Source organism: Solea solea, chromosome 18, assembly GCF_958295425.1.
Source record: "Solea solea chromosome 18, fSolSol10.1, whole genome shotgun sequence".
NCBI classification, from domain to species: domain Eukaryota; kingdom Metazoa; phylum Chordata; class Actinopteri; order Pleuronectiformes; family Soleidae; genus Solea; species Solea solea.
Window position 1 is genome coordinate 12420647 of NC_081151.1, and position 17401 is coordinate 12438047.

At 42.0% G+C, this 17401-nt stretch overlaps 1 protein-coding gene across 2 annotated transcripts; it reads left to right on the forward strand.

Moving 5' to 3' along the window:
- Positions 1 to 708: 708 nt before the first annotated feature.
- On the forward strand, positions 709 to 9988 carry fosl2 (FOS like 2, AP-1 transcription factor subunit). 2 transcript variants are annotated; one of them, XM_058615787.1, is made up of 5 exons: positions 710 to 1536; positions 1911 to 2030; positions 4770 to 5024; positions 5220 to 5327; positions 7177 to 9988. In XM_058615787.1, exons 3-5 carry the CDS (start codon positions 4785 to 4787, stop codon positions 7738 to 7740), a joined length of 912 nt encoding a protein of 303 aa, XP_058471770.1. In that variant the 5' UTR covers positions 710 to 1536; positions 1911 to 2030; positions 4770 to 4784; the 3' UTR covers positions 7741 to 9988. The 2 variants fall into 2 exon arrangements, with proteins under 2 accessions (XP_058471769.1, XP_058471770.1); XM_058615786.1 differs by having other exon boundaries at positions 709 to 2030.
- The last annotated feature ends 7413 nt before the right edge of the window (positions 9989 to 17401 follow it).

Consider the following 17401-nt stretch of genomic DNA (forward strand, 5'->3'; position numbering starts at 1 on the left):
GCCACATTATGGAGACGTGTCTTCATTATGAACGTAAATGATTACATTTTAATGCAAGACATGTCTGTATAGGTGTAATTTGTATTTAAATGTCGTTTGAAGATGTTTACAGCACGTGAACGGTCAAGTTATGTATTTCCTGTTCCTTTGAGGTGCAAAAATCTTTACCATAGACTCACGTGGTGCATGCACAGTAGACTCCAGAGAACTGGATAAACAGCTGCAGATCTATCAGCGTCAATGTGGACTCACGTGTCTTCTCCACAGGTGAGACAAACTTTTCTGAACATCACTCTTGTCTCCCTCTCTCCCTGTCTCTCTCCCTCTCTCTCCCTGTCTCTCTTTCTCAGCTCTGGACAGAGCATCATGTCTGATTCTTAATCGATCACCCACCACGTCGATTCGTGTCAACTGTTTTTGTTTTCCTTTTGATTCATGTCGTGTTTTCTCTTTTCATTAAAGTACGCCCCTACAGGAAATGAATGTAAGTCAATGTAATGTCCTCTGAAGCCATGGAGGACCTTGGTGGTAGAAACACGCACTTATTCAGGTAAAGTTGTCCAAGTTGTGTGTGTCCGTGTCTCTGCTACTTCTTTAGGACCTGTTTTCGTAAAAAGGACCAGACTTTGTCCTAATGTGGGCCCAAACCTGGTCCTAATAAGGGAAGCTGTGGCTAAAGGATTCGCATACAGTGTGACATTAAACGGATTACACAGTCAGGTTGTCCAAACTGTCAATGCAGAGTCAAAGTGTTTCCCTACACATATATAAACCTCCAAAACCCTAAACTCTAATGGCGACTGAACCGGACCGGGATCGGTGCCGGGCGGGACGCGGCCGTGCGCGCGCTCTGAGCTCCGATTCCGGAGAAGAGAAGAGGAAAGAGCAGCTCGCGGCGCGAGGGGAGGGAATCCCTCCAGTTTCTGACGCTCTCTTTACCAAGGAAACCCACACGCGCTCTCTCTGACGCAACTGCCCATTTCAGGAAACTTGCGTCAATGGACCGAAGCAAGTGAGACAAACAGTGAAGTCCACAGCAGGCGCTGACGTCCGGAACAAAACGAAATACTCCTCTCCGTGCGCGTGTTTTTTTCTGTATTTTGACTGACTCGAGCGTTTCCACGCGTTCACACTTTATCGCCAGTGTCCGCCGAGCGACGCGCGGCCGCGGCGGAGCTTGTATTTTCCTCTGCCTTCTTCAGAAACGACCCCTCCCTCAGACGGAGTCGCAACGCCCAGGCGTGACGTAGGCCGTGTCGTTGGTGTTGAAAAGCCGTTGCAGTTCTACATAGTGCCATTGAAGTGAGTCATCTGTTGGTAGAGTGGTGAAAAGGAAAAGAAGAGGAAAGAAGCAGAAGAAGAAGAAGAAGAGAGGGGGGGGAAGAAAAAAAATAAAAACGTCGGAGTGTTGTTCCGTGATCGTCAGATAGAGAGACAGAGCAGAGAGAAGAGCGTGTCATCAGGCTTTAGAGCGGAGGGTTGACTCACTCGTGTAACTGCACAGTGACTTGTCTCGGCTGGATTTGACTGCTGAAGGTGTGAAGCTGCTGACTTTAGCCTGAACTTTGCGCAACCTGAGAGGATCTTTAGTTTAGTTCAGCTTTTTTTTTTTAAAAAAAACGCCTGTGGCTCAATAACAATACACACACAGAGAAAACAGCAACAAAAAATATTGATTCTAAGCTGCAGTATCTGTAACATGGTTTAATTTAGTCTTAAAGGAGCGTAATTGCACTTTGTCTTTGCCAACTCTTCTCTGGATAAAATTAACAACGTGTCGAGTCAGGGGATTTTTTTGCTATTTTTTTCTGTTCGTGCCTTTTTATCGGCGAGGATTTTTGAATTTTTTTTTTTAAAAAAAAGCTCAAACTACCCACTGAACTCTTCCTCTTTCCTGGATCATGTACCAGGACTACTCCGGGAACTACGACACCTCGTCCCGCGGCAGCAGCACCTCTCCGGCCCAGCCAGACTCCTTCACGAGCGGCAGCAGCACGATCGGAAGTCCGATCTCTACCTCAAGTTACCAGGTACAAACAACTAAGGAAGCGCTGCCACGTTGCTTCACAAATAACCTGCTAATGTATTGCATTTGATGTGTTTATTTTACACTGATGTCGCGTTTTAATTACACAATAATTTTCTTATTTTCCCTCTTGCGTGGTCGCTTCTTGAGGGAAAACACGGATGAACCCGTTGACACAGTCAGAAAAACACCCGAGACAAACTCGATCTCCGCACAATTGTTTTGTGGACTCATATACCATGTGCATTCCATCACGCAGTGTGTAGTAGTAAGTTGACACAGGACTAAAAATGTTACCGAGACCCAACAGCTCGTGCGCAAACCGTGTGCGCCCGATTCACTGAATCAGATTCCATCCATCATGGAGCAGGATTGCGTAAATACGCAGAGTGTGCTATGTGCAAAGCGACAGACATCCAGATAATCTGTTATGGTTCTTCTCGTCTGTTCCCTGTGCGTGCGTAAAGGTATCACATCTTTGCTGATCTGCGCTTTTACGCGTCTGATTTAAGAACGATGCATCTCCATAGGGCATATTTTATGAGCGGAATACACTTTAATCTGATAGTAAAGTGAGCAGCGATAAAGTTTATAAGGTGCTGAATGCAACAGGTATGCGCTGCTTGAAATTCTTGGATATGTGCGGCTGCAAAATGAACGTTACAGATTTTAGGATGGTTGGCTCAGCACTTGGCACTATAGTGGCGATCGCGCAACATCTGAAGTCCTATTTATTTATTTATTTCTTCACATGCCGAGAACATGCCAACAATTTTGCATTGCGTAAAAAAAAAACAGAAAAAAAAAAACAACGCAGTACCTTGAACATCCTCCCCTCGATTTCACCACACGCTCTTGCTTTCACACACTCAGAGTGAAACACAGCGAACGCTGCGCGTTTATGTGTGTGTGTGTCACTGTGAGGTTATGTGTCCTCATGTTCATCAATAATAGGATATAAATCTGGGTGGAGGTGTTTACGCTGCTTCCCCCGCAAATTGAGTCCGGGCAGAGAGAGAGAAATTCCGTGGAAAAGCTGCGTCAGGCTCACGCAACATTTTACAGTAAACGTCTCTTGGCTCGTATCTATCATTATTACTCCGGTTCCCTGTAATCACACACTGACTGGCTGCATGTTTCCCATTACAGCCGCCTGGAACATGACCTCTGTGTTAGGTTTTATGGAGACATTTCAAAACAAGGCTTTCTTGTTTCTTTTACTGGAGCAACTGAATTTGTCTTAGACCATAATTGTTTTGTTTTTACTTTAGATGTATGTTAACTTTATATTATACATCACATCAATGTGTTCTTTACTTAAATGATTATCTTGTGGAAAAAGAAAAAGAATAGAGGAAACCTCCTCTCATAATTCTGGTTAACTGGCTTGTTACAGCTGGCTGCTTTCCCCCTTTACTGGAACTGACTGCGTTCCGCATGTGCTTAACAAATCCCATACACAATGACTCACCAGATAAACAAACTTCCAATAGACTGCCAGGATATCCGACGGAAAGTCGGGAATAACGGGCATATGGGGACGTGCGTAAATTACGCACAAAGGCAGAGACAACCGTCTGTCTGTGTGGACGCCAGAGACCTAAAGTAAAACTAATGAGACACCCACGTCATCCTCAATCATATATGCATATATATACATATACATATACATATATATATATATATATATATATATACACCTAACATTTGAGGATGACTTGGGTGTCTCATCATATAAACCTACGTGAACATATACACAAGTTTCTTCTTCTGCACCTTCATTCTAGTCAGATTTTATTCTAAATTTGATGAATTATTCTCAACTTAATTGTTTTTGTGCATTTATGTTACAGGGTGTGTGACAATATAAGAATTCACTGCACAGTCCAAACTGCGCATCTGTGTCCTATACACACACATGTTTTACTATGGGTATTTCAGAGGATAAATAGGCACTTTATTATAATAATAATAACAATCATATATCACCACATTGGTTACATATGGCAATATAACTCTCAGCATACAGACATACTGTATAAATCATATAAATGACATATCTGTATGGATCAGTTGAGAGGTTTGAAGCCACACTCTGCATCACAGTATGTCACAATATCTTCTCCTTTTATTTCTTTTTAAAGGTTAAAGTTGATTGTAGCAGTTAATAATTATTGTTGCACGTCAGATTACATATCTGATTTTGAGGATGTAAGTTATGACCCAAGGATGAAATTTATAGACTTTGGTGATAATCCACATCCAAATCTGGGTTCAGGATCTTTTTCTTGCCAACAAAAATGTTAACTTTGACACTGTGGGAAACTGAGCAGCCGTTGGTGGTTTGCAATCTCAAGGTACTTTTTCTGTTTGTTTGTTTTTTTTTTTAATCATTCCATATGGAATATTTAAACCACCCTGTCATTTCCATTCCAGACGAGTGTAACACCTTTGATGTCTTTTGGTTATTGTAGTGAAGCAATATGCACTGGACACCTTGGGCTTTTCCCACATGATTCACAGCATGTGTCACTGTTCCACTCTATAGGTTTTCACACACAGTATTTTGCCCCTGTGGACTGAAACATGACTGTAAACTTGACAAGTGGAAAAAGTGTGAATCTAATAAGAATATGTGATGTCTAAGATGGTGGATGTTTTAGTGGCTTGTATTTTACACTACACACTTTTCTGGAACAATCTCATTTCATCGTCTCATCACGGGTTACCTTGTCTTCTGCAGAAGTACAGGGTCGACATGCCCGGCTCCAACAGTGCCTTCATACCCACCATTAATGCAATCACAACCAGCCAAGACCTGCAGTGGATGGTGCAGCCCACAGTCATCACCTCCATGTCCAACCCTTACTCCCGCTCCCACCCGTACGGCCATCACCTGACCAGTGGGCCGGGGCTGCTGGGACACAACACGCTGGCCCGACCCGGGGTCATCCGCTCCATCGGGGACACCAGAGGCCGACGCAAGAGGGACGAGCAGGTGAGACACCTGGGATCATAGGACAACAGTTAAAAATAACATCTGTTTATTATCTGTATTGTTCCGCTGCAAATCATTTTTTTGGTTATTCTCTCTGTGCAGTCACCAGTTCTTGCTCTTCTTTTAATGTCGGTAGTACGTCTGTAAAAACAACCCACCTTACCTGCCCGTGTTCTTTCCCTGCCTTGTCCTCAGCTCACCCCAGAGGAAGAGGAAAAAAGGAGGGTGAGGCGCGAGCGGAACAAGTTAGCCGCTGCCAAATGCCGCAACCGCAGACGGGAGCTCACAGAGATGCTGCAAGGGGTGAGTCCAAAATCTCAATCTCAATAAATTCAAGGCTACCCCGAACAAATCTGTCTTTTAGTAGAGTCTTTCCCACAGTCTGGGTCAGGACCCACACCATGGTTGCTGAATAAAGTTTGTTTGGTCGGGGAATACATTTCCAGAATTGAATAACGTGCATCAAATGAATCTAGGACTGGTTTATGAAACATTTATCTGTTGGAAAAAGCTGGTTTACCTGTTCAAAATAATAATAATATGGCCATAAAAAACTATTTATAATGTGAAATGGGCTGCAGCAAGTGGGTCTCTAAAAAACCCAGTTTCAATGGGTGCTATTGTAAGTGTTTAAAAAAACTTAGACACCCTGCTTCCTTTTTTTTTCTTCTTTGGCAAAATTTGCTCTTTTTTTCGCAGAAATTCAGAAGAATTCAAATGAACAGATTTTATTTTCACGCAGTTCTCAGGAGATCGAGTTTATTTGGAAGCCTGGCAGGAGTCCAGATTTCTGATGACTGATTGAACTCCACACCTAAATTTACAACCTCACATTACTGGTTTGACTCGCACCGCGTCGCTTGAGTGCAAGGTCTGAGTGAGAAGATGACGGGCGATGAAAAGCTTTTTGTCTCGGGTAGTTGTAGACAGAGGTAGGGCTGTCTCATTGGCCCTGCCTGGCAGACAGTAATGGCATCTAAATGGACTAATTAGCCGAATTACAGTGAGGTTGAGCTTGTCGGGCATTAAAAACCCCCAGGAATGGAATTTGCTGCAGGCAGCTGTCTCCATGAATGCAGGACATTTTTATAAAAAGGCTAAATTGCTTGTCTCACAATCGCACATGAAGAAATTCTGCTTGCACGCACACACATACGCCTGCACTCATTGGAAAAAAAAAGCCCCTTCCTTCTTCACATGCCAGTTTTTTTGAAATCCAAAGAAGGAAGTGCAGTTTTTCCAGCAAAAACACTCCTCTTTGATTTACTGATATCATTCCTATACATATGTTTCTCACTGGACTCCCCCTCCTCCTCCTCCTCCTCCTCCTCCTCCTTGTAAGAACTTCCTCATACCTTTGCCCACGAGTCAAAGTCTTCAGACAGCATGTCAGCTTATCATTATCAGCCCCGGTGTCTGAGCCTGAAAAACAGCTTTTACGGGATCAGTCTTTTTTTTGTTTTTCTTTTATGTGACACATTAATAATGACACACTGTTGCAGATCCTGTATCTGTCACAGACACAAACAGTGAAGTCATTATGTCAAAGCTCAAATTCAAGCAGAAGGCTCAGAGATTACACGTTGTTAGTCTAAATGGCCCGTGACAAATTCTTGATTTAATGTGCCGCTTGTGCCACTGTCTGGAAACCACACGCAAACAAACAGTGCCCTCTTCTGACACTTTGGAGGAACAACATAACATAAGCACACACGCAACACTGCTTGGCAACATTGTTAACAGAGAAACGCGGGCACAATCAGATGCCAAAGGTATGCATTCAGTGTTCATGTTCCTGACACTAATCTGCGTTTGCAAAGATATACAAGAAAACTCAAACAACAAAAGGCTATTTCCTGCTTTTTCTCAGCAATGCATGAGGCTTTTCTGCCTCGAAACTCAAGTTTCTGTGGCTTGAACCACTCACTCAGAGTGCACATTTTACATCACAGCACACAGCGGTTATGGATCCATATGTGTTATTTTGCAGATTACAGATTTCTTTAGGTGACACAAACAAGGAAGAAGTAGACAAGCAGCTCATGTGACAGTGATATAAAGCAGCGATCATATTCTTAAGACAACAAACACTTACGAATGTATAAGGTGAGGTCATGCCCGTGCTCATTTCCTGTTTTTTTTTTGTCAACAGGAGACGGAGAAGCTGGAGGAGGAGAAGGCAGACCTGCAGAAGGAGATCGAGACCCTGCAGAAGGAGAAAGACAAGCTGGAGTTCATGCTTGTTGCCCACAATCCCGTGTGCAAGCTGCCCATGGAGGATCGCCACCAGTCGTCAGGACACCACCATCACCAGGAGCAGTGCAACCCACTCCCTCTGACCATGCGACACAACATGGGCAGCCGGATGAGCCACGTGGTGGTGAAGCAGGAGCCGGAGGACGACGATGACGACGACGACGATGACGATGAGGGGGACATGGGTAAACCTCAGCACTCGGTCATCAAACCCATCTGCCTGGGCGGTGGCGGGATATACTGCACAGACGGCGACAGCCTGAACACACCAGTAGTGGCGGCGTCCACCCCGGCTGCCACGCCCAACGCCCCGAGCCTCATTTTCACCTACCCGAGCATGCTGGAGCCCGAGAGCCCGTCGCCCTCCTCCGAGTCGTGCTCCAAGGCTCACCGGCGCAGCAGCAGCAGCGGCGACCAGTCCTCAGACTCCCTCAACTCCCCCACCCTCCTAGCTCTCTGAGCGAGGGCTCGGCTCAGCTCAGCTCAGCTCAGCTCAGCTCCGCGCGGCTCGACTTGACTCAGCGAGGCTGAGAAAAACAAACACTGTGGTTGGCGGGGTGACTGCTCGCCTCCCTTCGGTTTCCTTTGAAGAGCACATTGAAAAAGTCCAGACCAAGCTGACCATGTGAGCTGTTTCCCCTCTGCGGGGGAGACCCACAAGGGCTACGTGTTTCTTCTTGTTCTGCTTCAGTGTAAACATTTTTTTATTTTTTTTTTTCCTAAATATTATTATTATTATTATTATTATTCGTAGAAGTGCGTGCACCAATCCTGAAGCGTGTCATCCCTTCGCCATTTCAATCTCAAGTGTCAACTTGTTTACCGGGCCAGACAATTGTGAGTTAAGTGACTTAAAACCAGAGCGTGTGTTCTGAATTAATATATATATATATATATATATATATATATATTTTTCTGAACCTGTTGAATAAAGCCATGCTGACGCTTGCACTCTGCCAAGACGAATCAATAAATCTTTGAACGAGGTCTTTCTGAGGAGAGAAGGAGACAATGAGCAAAGACTTCCTCTTGTCTTTTTTATTAACATCTAGATTTGTCTTTGCTCCGGTGGGATCACTACCATGAGAGAGTGTGTGTGTGTGTGTGTGCGTGTGTGCACATTTCTGCTGTTATCTCCATCTTTTTAACTGTATTTCTGGACTGATTCGCTTTCTGCAGAGTGTTGGGTTGAGACGTTGCCCTCACCTTTAATCTGCATGTAGAAAAGCAAAGCTGTCAGCTACAGGGCGACGGACGAACCACACGAGCCAACTCTCAATCAATCTAATACTCTATATACCTTCAATTTTGCCATAGTGGCTTGACTTTCTAGTCGTATTGCTGTGCTTTTTTTCCTCAGTGATTCTGTACCTGAACTGTACAACCTGTGTATGTGATTTACATTAATGTCAGGGAGTCATCTCTGGTGTAGTCGAACCCCCTGTGGTTAAGAGCGTCACAGGACTGCAGGCTACTGTCGGTACATGTCTATGGTCGGGGGGGATGATGATGCTTTATCGTGTCACGTCCAGATTTTCTCTCCCTCCTGCACTGGATTCTGTATTTCTTTATTTCTAAATAAAGGTCTTTTACTTCTTTTTTTTTCTTCAGTTTTCCAACACTGCCTCTCTCCTCTGTGGGCGGTTCAGGTTTTCAAAAAGCCAAAAAAACTTGTGTGTGACACACGTAATCCTGTAATTTGTGCGTCTTTGTCTGAAAAGGAGGGATTTTTTTTTTTGCTCAGATTTCAAAAAGCCACTGTGGTCTAGACTGTCGCCAGCTGCCAATGATGTCAACCCTGTTTATACTGTGTTTGTAAATCTGTCACTTTTAGTCAAGAAATGATGTTTAAATTCAAGTCAGATGTGCTAATTTATGGGTGTATGAACATACGCCAACATGGAGGTACTGGGCAGAAGCGGAGTCGGCTTGAAACGAGGGCCGGACACAGTCCACTTTTTTTGACTTTAAAGGAAGGAAACAAGAAGACTCTCTCTACAGCTGGACTGACATGAAAGAGGACACACCTTGAAGACAAGATGTAATATTTCTGAAGTTCTATGAAGCACTTCTTTTTTTCATTATTTGTACATGTGTGTATCTTTAAAAGGGATGAGGGACCGTGCACTGAGAAGGACACAACAGTGATAAATATATATATATATACATATATATATATATATATAAATAAATGTTTTTGTTTTTTACTTCAAACATTCCTAATGAATATAATGTCAGGGGTGAAAGTGGGTGTCATGTTTGAACCCTGTCTTGTTATCAAAGTTGTGGTTGGAAGACGTTTGTTGCGCTGGATGCAGAAAACAGACTTTCGGAAATTTGATTCAAGCTGCTGCTACTTGTCAGATATTTCTATTTCACTGACATCAGCATCAGTCAGGCAGCAGGATGACTGAGTGAAAAAAAAAAGGGTGAAATGATAACCAAAACCATGACTGTGGGCATATCTGTGGAAATCTCCTGAAGCCCCTCGACTCACATAGGAAAGCCATTGACTGTAGATCTTCGTCTACTGAACATGTCATCTACTGTCTGTTGCCTGTTTTCAGCTACTATTACTTCTTTTTTATTTTCCAAACGCTTTAACTGTTTAAAATGATTCAAAATTAATAAAAAACAGCAATATGTATAGCAGTGTTTGTTAATTTAAATGAATAATAATAATGAAAATAAAAATAAATCATTTTCAACTTGGAATTGTTCTTCTCTTTCTATTCAGATGTCAGTGATGGAGTTTAATATCTTTTTTTATTCATCATTCCATGAAAATAAATTAAAGAAATGTAAAACATCAAAATATAAAACCTCTTATTTCAATGATAAAGATCACGATCATATTGTATCACCAATGGTTGCCCCCACCAAGACTGTTCGGTGTTATCCTAATAACAAACCATGGGTAACACAGGAAGTCAAGGTTGTCCTCAACAAAAAGAAGAAGGCCTTCAGGACTAATGACAGAGAGGAGATGAAAGCAGCACAGCGGGAGGTGAAAGTCTGCCTGAGGGAGGCAAAGGACTCCTACAGGAGGAAAGTGGAGCAGAAACTTAGGGATAACAACATGAGGGAGGTCTGGAAAGGTGTCAAAACCATCACAGGCCACAAAGCCAAATCCAGCACAGAGGGGGGAGGAGTGGAGAGGGCAAACAATCTGAATACCTTCTTCAATAGATTCAGCCACTCCACCCCACTTCCCACCTTCACTGCGGCCCTCACTGAAGCCTGCTCCCCTCCCCCTCCTGCGACCACAGCCACCCCCCAACCTGCCCCCCCACTCCCACCTCTCTCTGACACCAGCCATCCTCCCCCCCTTCCCTCCTCTCAGTCACCTCCCTGCTTCACAGCTGATCAGGTGAGGGGAGAACTGAGGAAGCTCCGGCCCCGGAAAGCAGCAGGACCAGACCAGGTGTGTCCACGGCTCCTCAAAACCTGTGCTGTGGAACTCGGGGAGCCACTCCAACGGGTCTTCAACCTGAGCCTACAACTTGGGAGAGTGCCCACCCTCTGGAAGACATCATGCATCGTTCCAGTTCCAAAGAAGAACCGGCCCAGCGAGCTGAATGACTTCAGACCGGTGGCACTCACTTCACATCTGATGAAGACTCTGGAGCGGCTCTTCCTCAACCTCCTCAGGCCTCAGGTACAGCACGCTGAGGACACTCTACAGTTTGCCTATCGGGCAGAGGTCAGTGTAGATGATGCCATTCTCTACCTCCTACACCGAGCCCACTCGCATCTGGACAAGGGAAGTGGCACAGTCAGGATCCTCTTTTTGGACTTTTCGAGTGCCTTCAACACCATCCAGCCCCTTGTACTAAAAGAAAAACTCACCAGAATGCGAGTGGACCCCTGCCTGGTTGCTTGGATTTCCAGCTACCTCACAGACAGACCACAGTATGTCAGGCTGAAGGACATCACGTCTGACACGGTGGTCAGCAACATCGGAGCTCCTCAGGGGACTGTGCTGTCTCCCATCCTCTTCACTCTGTACACTGCAGACTTCTGCTACAACTCTGAAACGTGTCACATCCAGAAGTTTGCAGACGACACGGCCATCATGGGGTGTATCAGAGACAATGAAGAGGAAGAGGAATATAGGAGCCTGGTGAGGAACTTTGTTGTCTGGTGCCACATTAATAACCTGCAGCTCAACACCTCAAAGACCAAGGAACTGGTCATCGACTTCAGGAGGGACAGACCCAGTTCGAGACCAGTTCTAATAGGAGCAGAGGAGGTGGAGGTCGTTCAGACCTACAAATATCTTGGGCTGTGGCTGGACAACAAGCTGGACTGGACAAGCAACTCAAGGCATCTGTACAAGAAGGCCCAGAGCAGGTTGTACTTCCTGAGGAGGCTACGATCTTTCAACATCTGCAAAAAGCTCCTGTGGATGTTCTACCAGTCTGTGGTTGCCAGTGTTCTCTCCTACGCCGTGGTGTGCTGGGGCGGGAGCACAACTAAGGCAGACTTCCACAGACTGGAAAAACTCATCAGGCGGGCCGGCTCGGTGGTAGGAATGAGGCTGGACCCTCTGGTGACAGTGGCAGAGAGAAAAACTGTGGACAAACTGCTGAGCATCCTGGACAATGCCAGCCACCCTCTGCACACTGTCATCAGCAGCCAGAGGAGCCACAGAAGCCTCAGCAACAGGCTGCTCCTCCCCAAGTACAGGACCAACAGGCTGGGGGACTCGTTTGTCCCCCGGGCCATCAAACTGTACAACTCCTCACTGGGAGGGAGGAGGGCAAACAAAAAAAACAGTACAACCACAACAATAACATAATAACATGTGCAATAAAACCATAGACATGTGCAATAAAACCATAGACATGTGCAATAAAACTGTAGGTGTGTGTGTGTACCTATGTGTGTATATGTATGTATATACATATATGTATATATGTGTGTATGTGTATATGTATGTATGTATGTATGTGTATACATGTAGATGTGTATGTATGTATATATATATATATATATAGGTGTTGTGTGTATGTAGGTATACATACATATATATAGCATGGGTCACTTTCATTTTTATTTTCATTTTAATTTTTATTTTTATTTTTATTCTTATCTTATTTTATTCTACTCTCTATTTTTAACAGTGCTGTGTGTGGATGCTGGAGATGTTAATTTCCCCGAGGGAACCTCCCAAAGGGATTAATAAAGTCGTCTGTCTGTCTGTCTGTCTGTCAATATGATGCATCACATATCACCGTATAAAAATGGATCACATAGACATAAAGTTAATTTTTTGTTAATATAATTTTCAAAATAAGAGAGTGATCTACCAACAGAAGTAAATTGAAATTCAGTCAAGAGTCGATACTAAAATAGACAAAATAATTAGTAAAAACATATAAAAGTAAGTCATAAAGACTAAAAAATATTTTAAAAATGAAATATATGTGTCATGTATTTAAACAAAAGGTTTGTGTATGTATTTCAGCTGCTCCCTCTCTGGGGGTCACCACAGCAGATGATCTGAACATTTGATTTGGCAGAGATGTTGATGCTGGATGCTCTTCCTGATGCGCCTGTCCCATTTATCTTGTCTTGGGACCGAGGAGACCCAATGATGATTGGGTACCTTGACCTGGCGGGCACTCAAACTGGCAACCCTTTGGTCTCAAGCCAAGTTCTCTTTGTTTGACTATATGTGAAATAAAAGGTTCAAATAAACGGATTCACAAATGTACTTTATATTCATATTGCATATACAAATGACTTATACTACATCATTTTGCATAACAAAACACAAAAGCAGTGAAACAACAACAAAATACATGAAACATGCAGGGGGAAAATAACTGCAAAAGTCATTAGATCTGTTTAGAAATGTATAGAAAGAACCAACTTTCCTTCACATCATTATTTTATTTTATTTTATTTTATTTTATTTTATTTTATTTTATTTTATTTTATTTTATTTTATTTTATTTTATTTTATTTTATTTTATTTTATTTTATTTTATTTTATTTTATTTTATTTTATTTTATTTTATTTTATTTTATTTTATTTTATTTTATTTTATTTTATTTTATTTTAAATGGAAGTCGTGTGGATGCTGCATTTGCCCGAGGTAGTCCCTGGCGCTTCAAGAGCTTTCTCTAGCGGTCAGGTTGAGTAACTGCATGAGCTGTTTAAATCTGTACAGTTACTCACTGTCACCACTTGGCGGCGGTAAACTTCCGTTTGAGACTATCAAAATAAAACTTTCAAGAAGTGTAATTACAAAGGACAGCCACCCGGGGACAGTGTGGACTCATCAAAAAACGCCACATGCTGGACATAGTAAGTCCAATAAAATGATTTGAAATGAGTACAGTGTTGGAAACCTTAGAACAATAATAATAATAATTATACCATTTTACTACTAATTTTTACCTCAAGTAAATAATTTTTATTTAGCTCTTTACAACACAACACATATATCAAAACTACCACTACTACTACTACTGTAAAAAGTGGTCAGATTTGTTTCAACACTGTGATTTTACAATCATACATATATAAAAAAACTAAAAATTATTTATTTCAATACATTTCCATACACTAATATATGTATATGGTTGTAGCATGCACTATTCTTAAAAAATGGAATCTATTTTTAAATTTTAATTTACTTAATAATTTTTGTGTTTGATTACTTAATTTCAATGGTTTCAATTGTGATTCATATTTGTTTTTGTTTACCCCTCACACACTTAGTGTTACAACAAATCCTAATCATATTAATCATCGCTGAACAGACCACATGCATGTGAGACCACATTCTCTGTCCTGTGAGTGTACTGCATACATCAAAACTCAATAAACAGTGTGTTCATATATGATTATTATTACGAATGACGTGATTTTGTTTCAGGATATATAGTTTCATCATGTAAAGCAGTAAAGGCATGCAGGCTGGTGTCAGTGATGAAAAAGGTCATGATGGTTGAACTGGTTTGATTGTTACTCCCCCAAAGCTACAATTCTCCCACAGACACATGAACCTGTGACACTTTAATCAGTGTGCATGATGTAAATATGCTTTTACAGCGCGGCAGTGAAACGACAGTCACAGCAACGGACGGAACTGGAGTCAGATATCAGGAAGATGAAAATCAGCCAGTGAGTGTTTCACCCTCGGAATCTGTCAAAGTAATGTTTGCTGGAGTCAGACAGCAGCTCCTGATCACAGGGGCCGAAAACTCTTCCATCATCTTTATCAGCCATATATACAGATATGTAATATGTGACAGTCACTGTTGCCATTTCAGGAATATAGGATTTTCAAACTGAATAAATGCTATGCATCGATGACAGCTATATATATATATATATATATATATATATATATATACATATATATATATGTATATAGTATATGTATATACACATATACATATACATATACATATACATATAAGAAGATATGGCCATATAGTAAAGATATAGAGACACATAATCAATTATAGATTATGATCATAATCAATATAGAGATATAGAGAAACATAATCAATGATCGTATTTCCCAGAATTTCAAAATATGATGGCTTGTTTGGATGTGGAATGATATTTCGGATTAAATATCAAAACATGACAATGAATAGGTTCAGTGTTTATGAAAATAATACAGACAATGTGACATGAAGACATAAATCTAATAAAATAAACCAGGCGTCTCCAACCCATGGTCCGTGGGCCACATGTGGTCCAATCAATTTCATGTGTCCCACAACTTAATATCAGTAAGTTATAATGAATTATTTCTGTGTGCTTTTTATTTACAGATACAGATTGTCAATTTAATATCATTCCATATCAAAACACATTTATTTTGAAATGAAAACCATTACGCCCCCCTGATGTTCATTTGGATTTCTTTTTCTTCTTTCCCTACAACACACAAATAATAAAAAAAGTGTCATGCTGACACTTTTTAATCTTGTTAAAATGAGTCTAATGTGATTATTTAGGTGGATCAGCGTCTTCCAAATATCAATAGCTGGCACTCTGTTTGAAATCAAACACTTTCCTGGGACCTTTTCTTGTCTGTTTGACCTGAATCAGGTGGTTGCCTCGGTGACAACATGCAATGTAATCGTTGCAAATGAATTTGCTCACCTTCCAAAGTCAGTCCTGACGACAGAGAGGACGAAGCATCGCGGAAATAATCTGAAACCTGCTGCTACTGATTTCTCTCTTCTTCCTGTTTCCTGTCATTCTCATCATGACCTTTCTGCCCTGAGGTCTGATTACAGCTCACTGTGACTTTACTCCAATACATTTCCCCCCAACTATCTTCATTACCCGTTACTACCAAATAAAATCAGAAGAAGAAGATCTCTGTAATACTCTATTAAGATATTTTTACTCAAATTTTAAGTACTTATAAGTAATTTTAAGACTGGTTGTTAGTTAGACCATGGCCCTTTGTTCTTTTTGGTGGATATTTAACCTGAGAAGGATTTCAACTCCATCTGAGCACCACATGTTCCCTGTGATTGAGTGTGTGCCGTATGTGCTGAGTAAGCAGAGCAGCTGATAAACCCAAAAGAGCCAAAAACGAAATAGTTTTCCTTCCCCCTGGTGAAGCCACTGTGAAAATAACAAAGCAGTAAACAAACGCTAAAGACGGAGCCAAGTACGTTCATTAAACATGGAGATAATGAGACGCTGTGAACTGCAGTGCAGTGAGTGTAAACTGCTGAGTGCTGGACATGATGCGGCAAAAAGAAGCTTCAATGTCATGTGATGTCCTAGAAAAGTCGGCCATGTGAGGAACACATATCACCATCTGCAGCCTCTTTCACACTAAAGTTAGTGGGTTTATCGATTGCCAGTAGTTGTTCTGCCCTGTGGTGTTTCTCTTTTCACCCCTGCTTGACCCCTGCGTGACCCCTGCTTGACTTGTGATGTCACAAAAAAATGCACAATATGAACAATATCTTGTGAGAAACACGGGAGCTGCGGTTCTACTGCCGCCTCATTTGCTATAGTTTGTGTCACTTTGACACAAAATCAAAATCAAAACACAGACGTCCCAAAACAACAGCGTGAAACTTAACGGCGGAGGCAGCGATGGATGCGACGTGTTGCTGATTTTTGTTTACAATGGGACACAAATGACAGTTTTCAGTTAGAAAAGACTGTCTGACAGTGAGCTTATTTATTTATTTCAGGAAAGGGGACACTGCATACTATATTAATAAACATTCAAATGTAAATATGCCAGGTTGGAGCCTGGCATATTTACATTTGACAGGTCAATTATTGCACAAGTTCCCAATATAGAAAATATAAAATGCTGTGTTGCATAATTATCTTTAAAAAAAAAAAAAAAAAAAAAAAAAGGCAGTCTGTGGCCAAGTGGAAAGGGAACTTGGCTTGTTACCGGAAGGTCGCCGGTTCAAGTCCCCACCAGGTCAAAGGACAGGGGTACCCCTGAGCAAGGTACCCAACCCCCATTGCCCCCCGGGCGCTACTCAGTGTGGCAGCCCACTGCTCCTAATTCTAGAATGTGTCAAATGCAGAGAAACAATTTCCCTAAGGCGATTAATAAAGTATAAATCTCTAATCTAATTGCTTTATTGCACCTTGCCCCTTGAAATATTGCACATAAGCTTATTGAACATAACCCGCTTACACATCATTTCAGAGATTTATAGATGGTCAAATGTTTGGTTTCCCATTCGACCACAGTTACAGCTGCTTCTTAAATGTTGTGGGGCTTGAGCACTCTCTCACTGACAGTGGGGCACTGTTCCAAAAAGCACAACCTTTAAGTGGATAAAATCAGTTGCAGTCAGCCATGTTTGCATTAAGAGCCTCTGTGTCTGGTTGGTTCTCGCTGCAAACATGGCTGACTGCAACTGATTTTATCCACTTAACTATTCTTTTATAGTACTAAACCAACTCAAATAAAGTTATCTGATCAAATAATTATGAATTCATAGTTAAACAAGTTGGAGTGGTGGCTGATGCTGCTGAGGAGGCACAGGCAATAGGTGCAGATAATAAGACATTAAGGAATTTGGCTCCCAAGTGTGCAAGAGGGTATTTGCATGAAGTCCACAGCATAGGACACCTGCAATGAAACTGAAACAGAATG

Bases quoted from the DNA above. Each gene is read 5' to 3' on its own strand.
- fosl2 (XM_058615786.1), top strand. From the start codon at position 1,902: ATGTACCAGGACTACTCCGGGAACTACGACACCTCGTCCCGCGGCAGC. The intron at 5,025-5,219 runs GTGAGACACCTG...CCTTGTCCTCAG, and splicing joins GACGCAAGAGGGACGAGCAG to CTCACCCCAGAGGAAGAGGA. The intron at 5,328-7,176 runs GTGAGTCCAAAA...TTTTGTCAACAG, and splicing joins TCACAGAGATGCTGCAAGGG to GAGACGGAGAAGCTGGAGGA.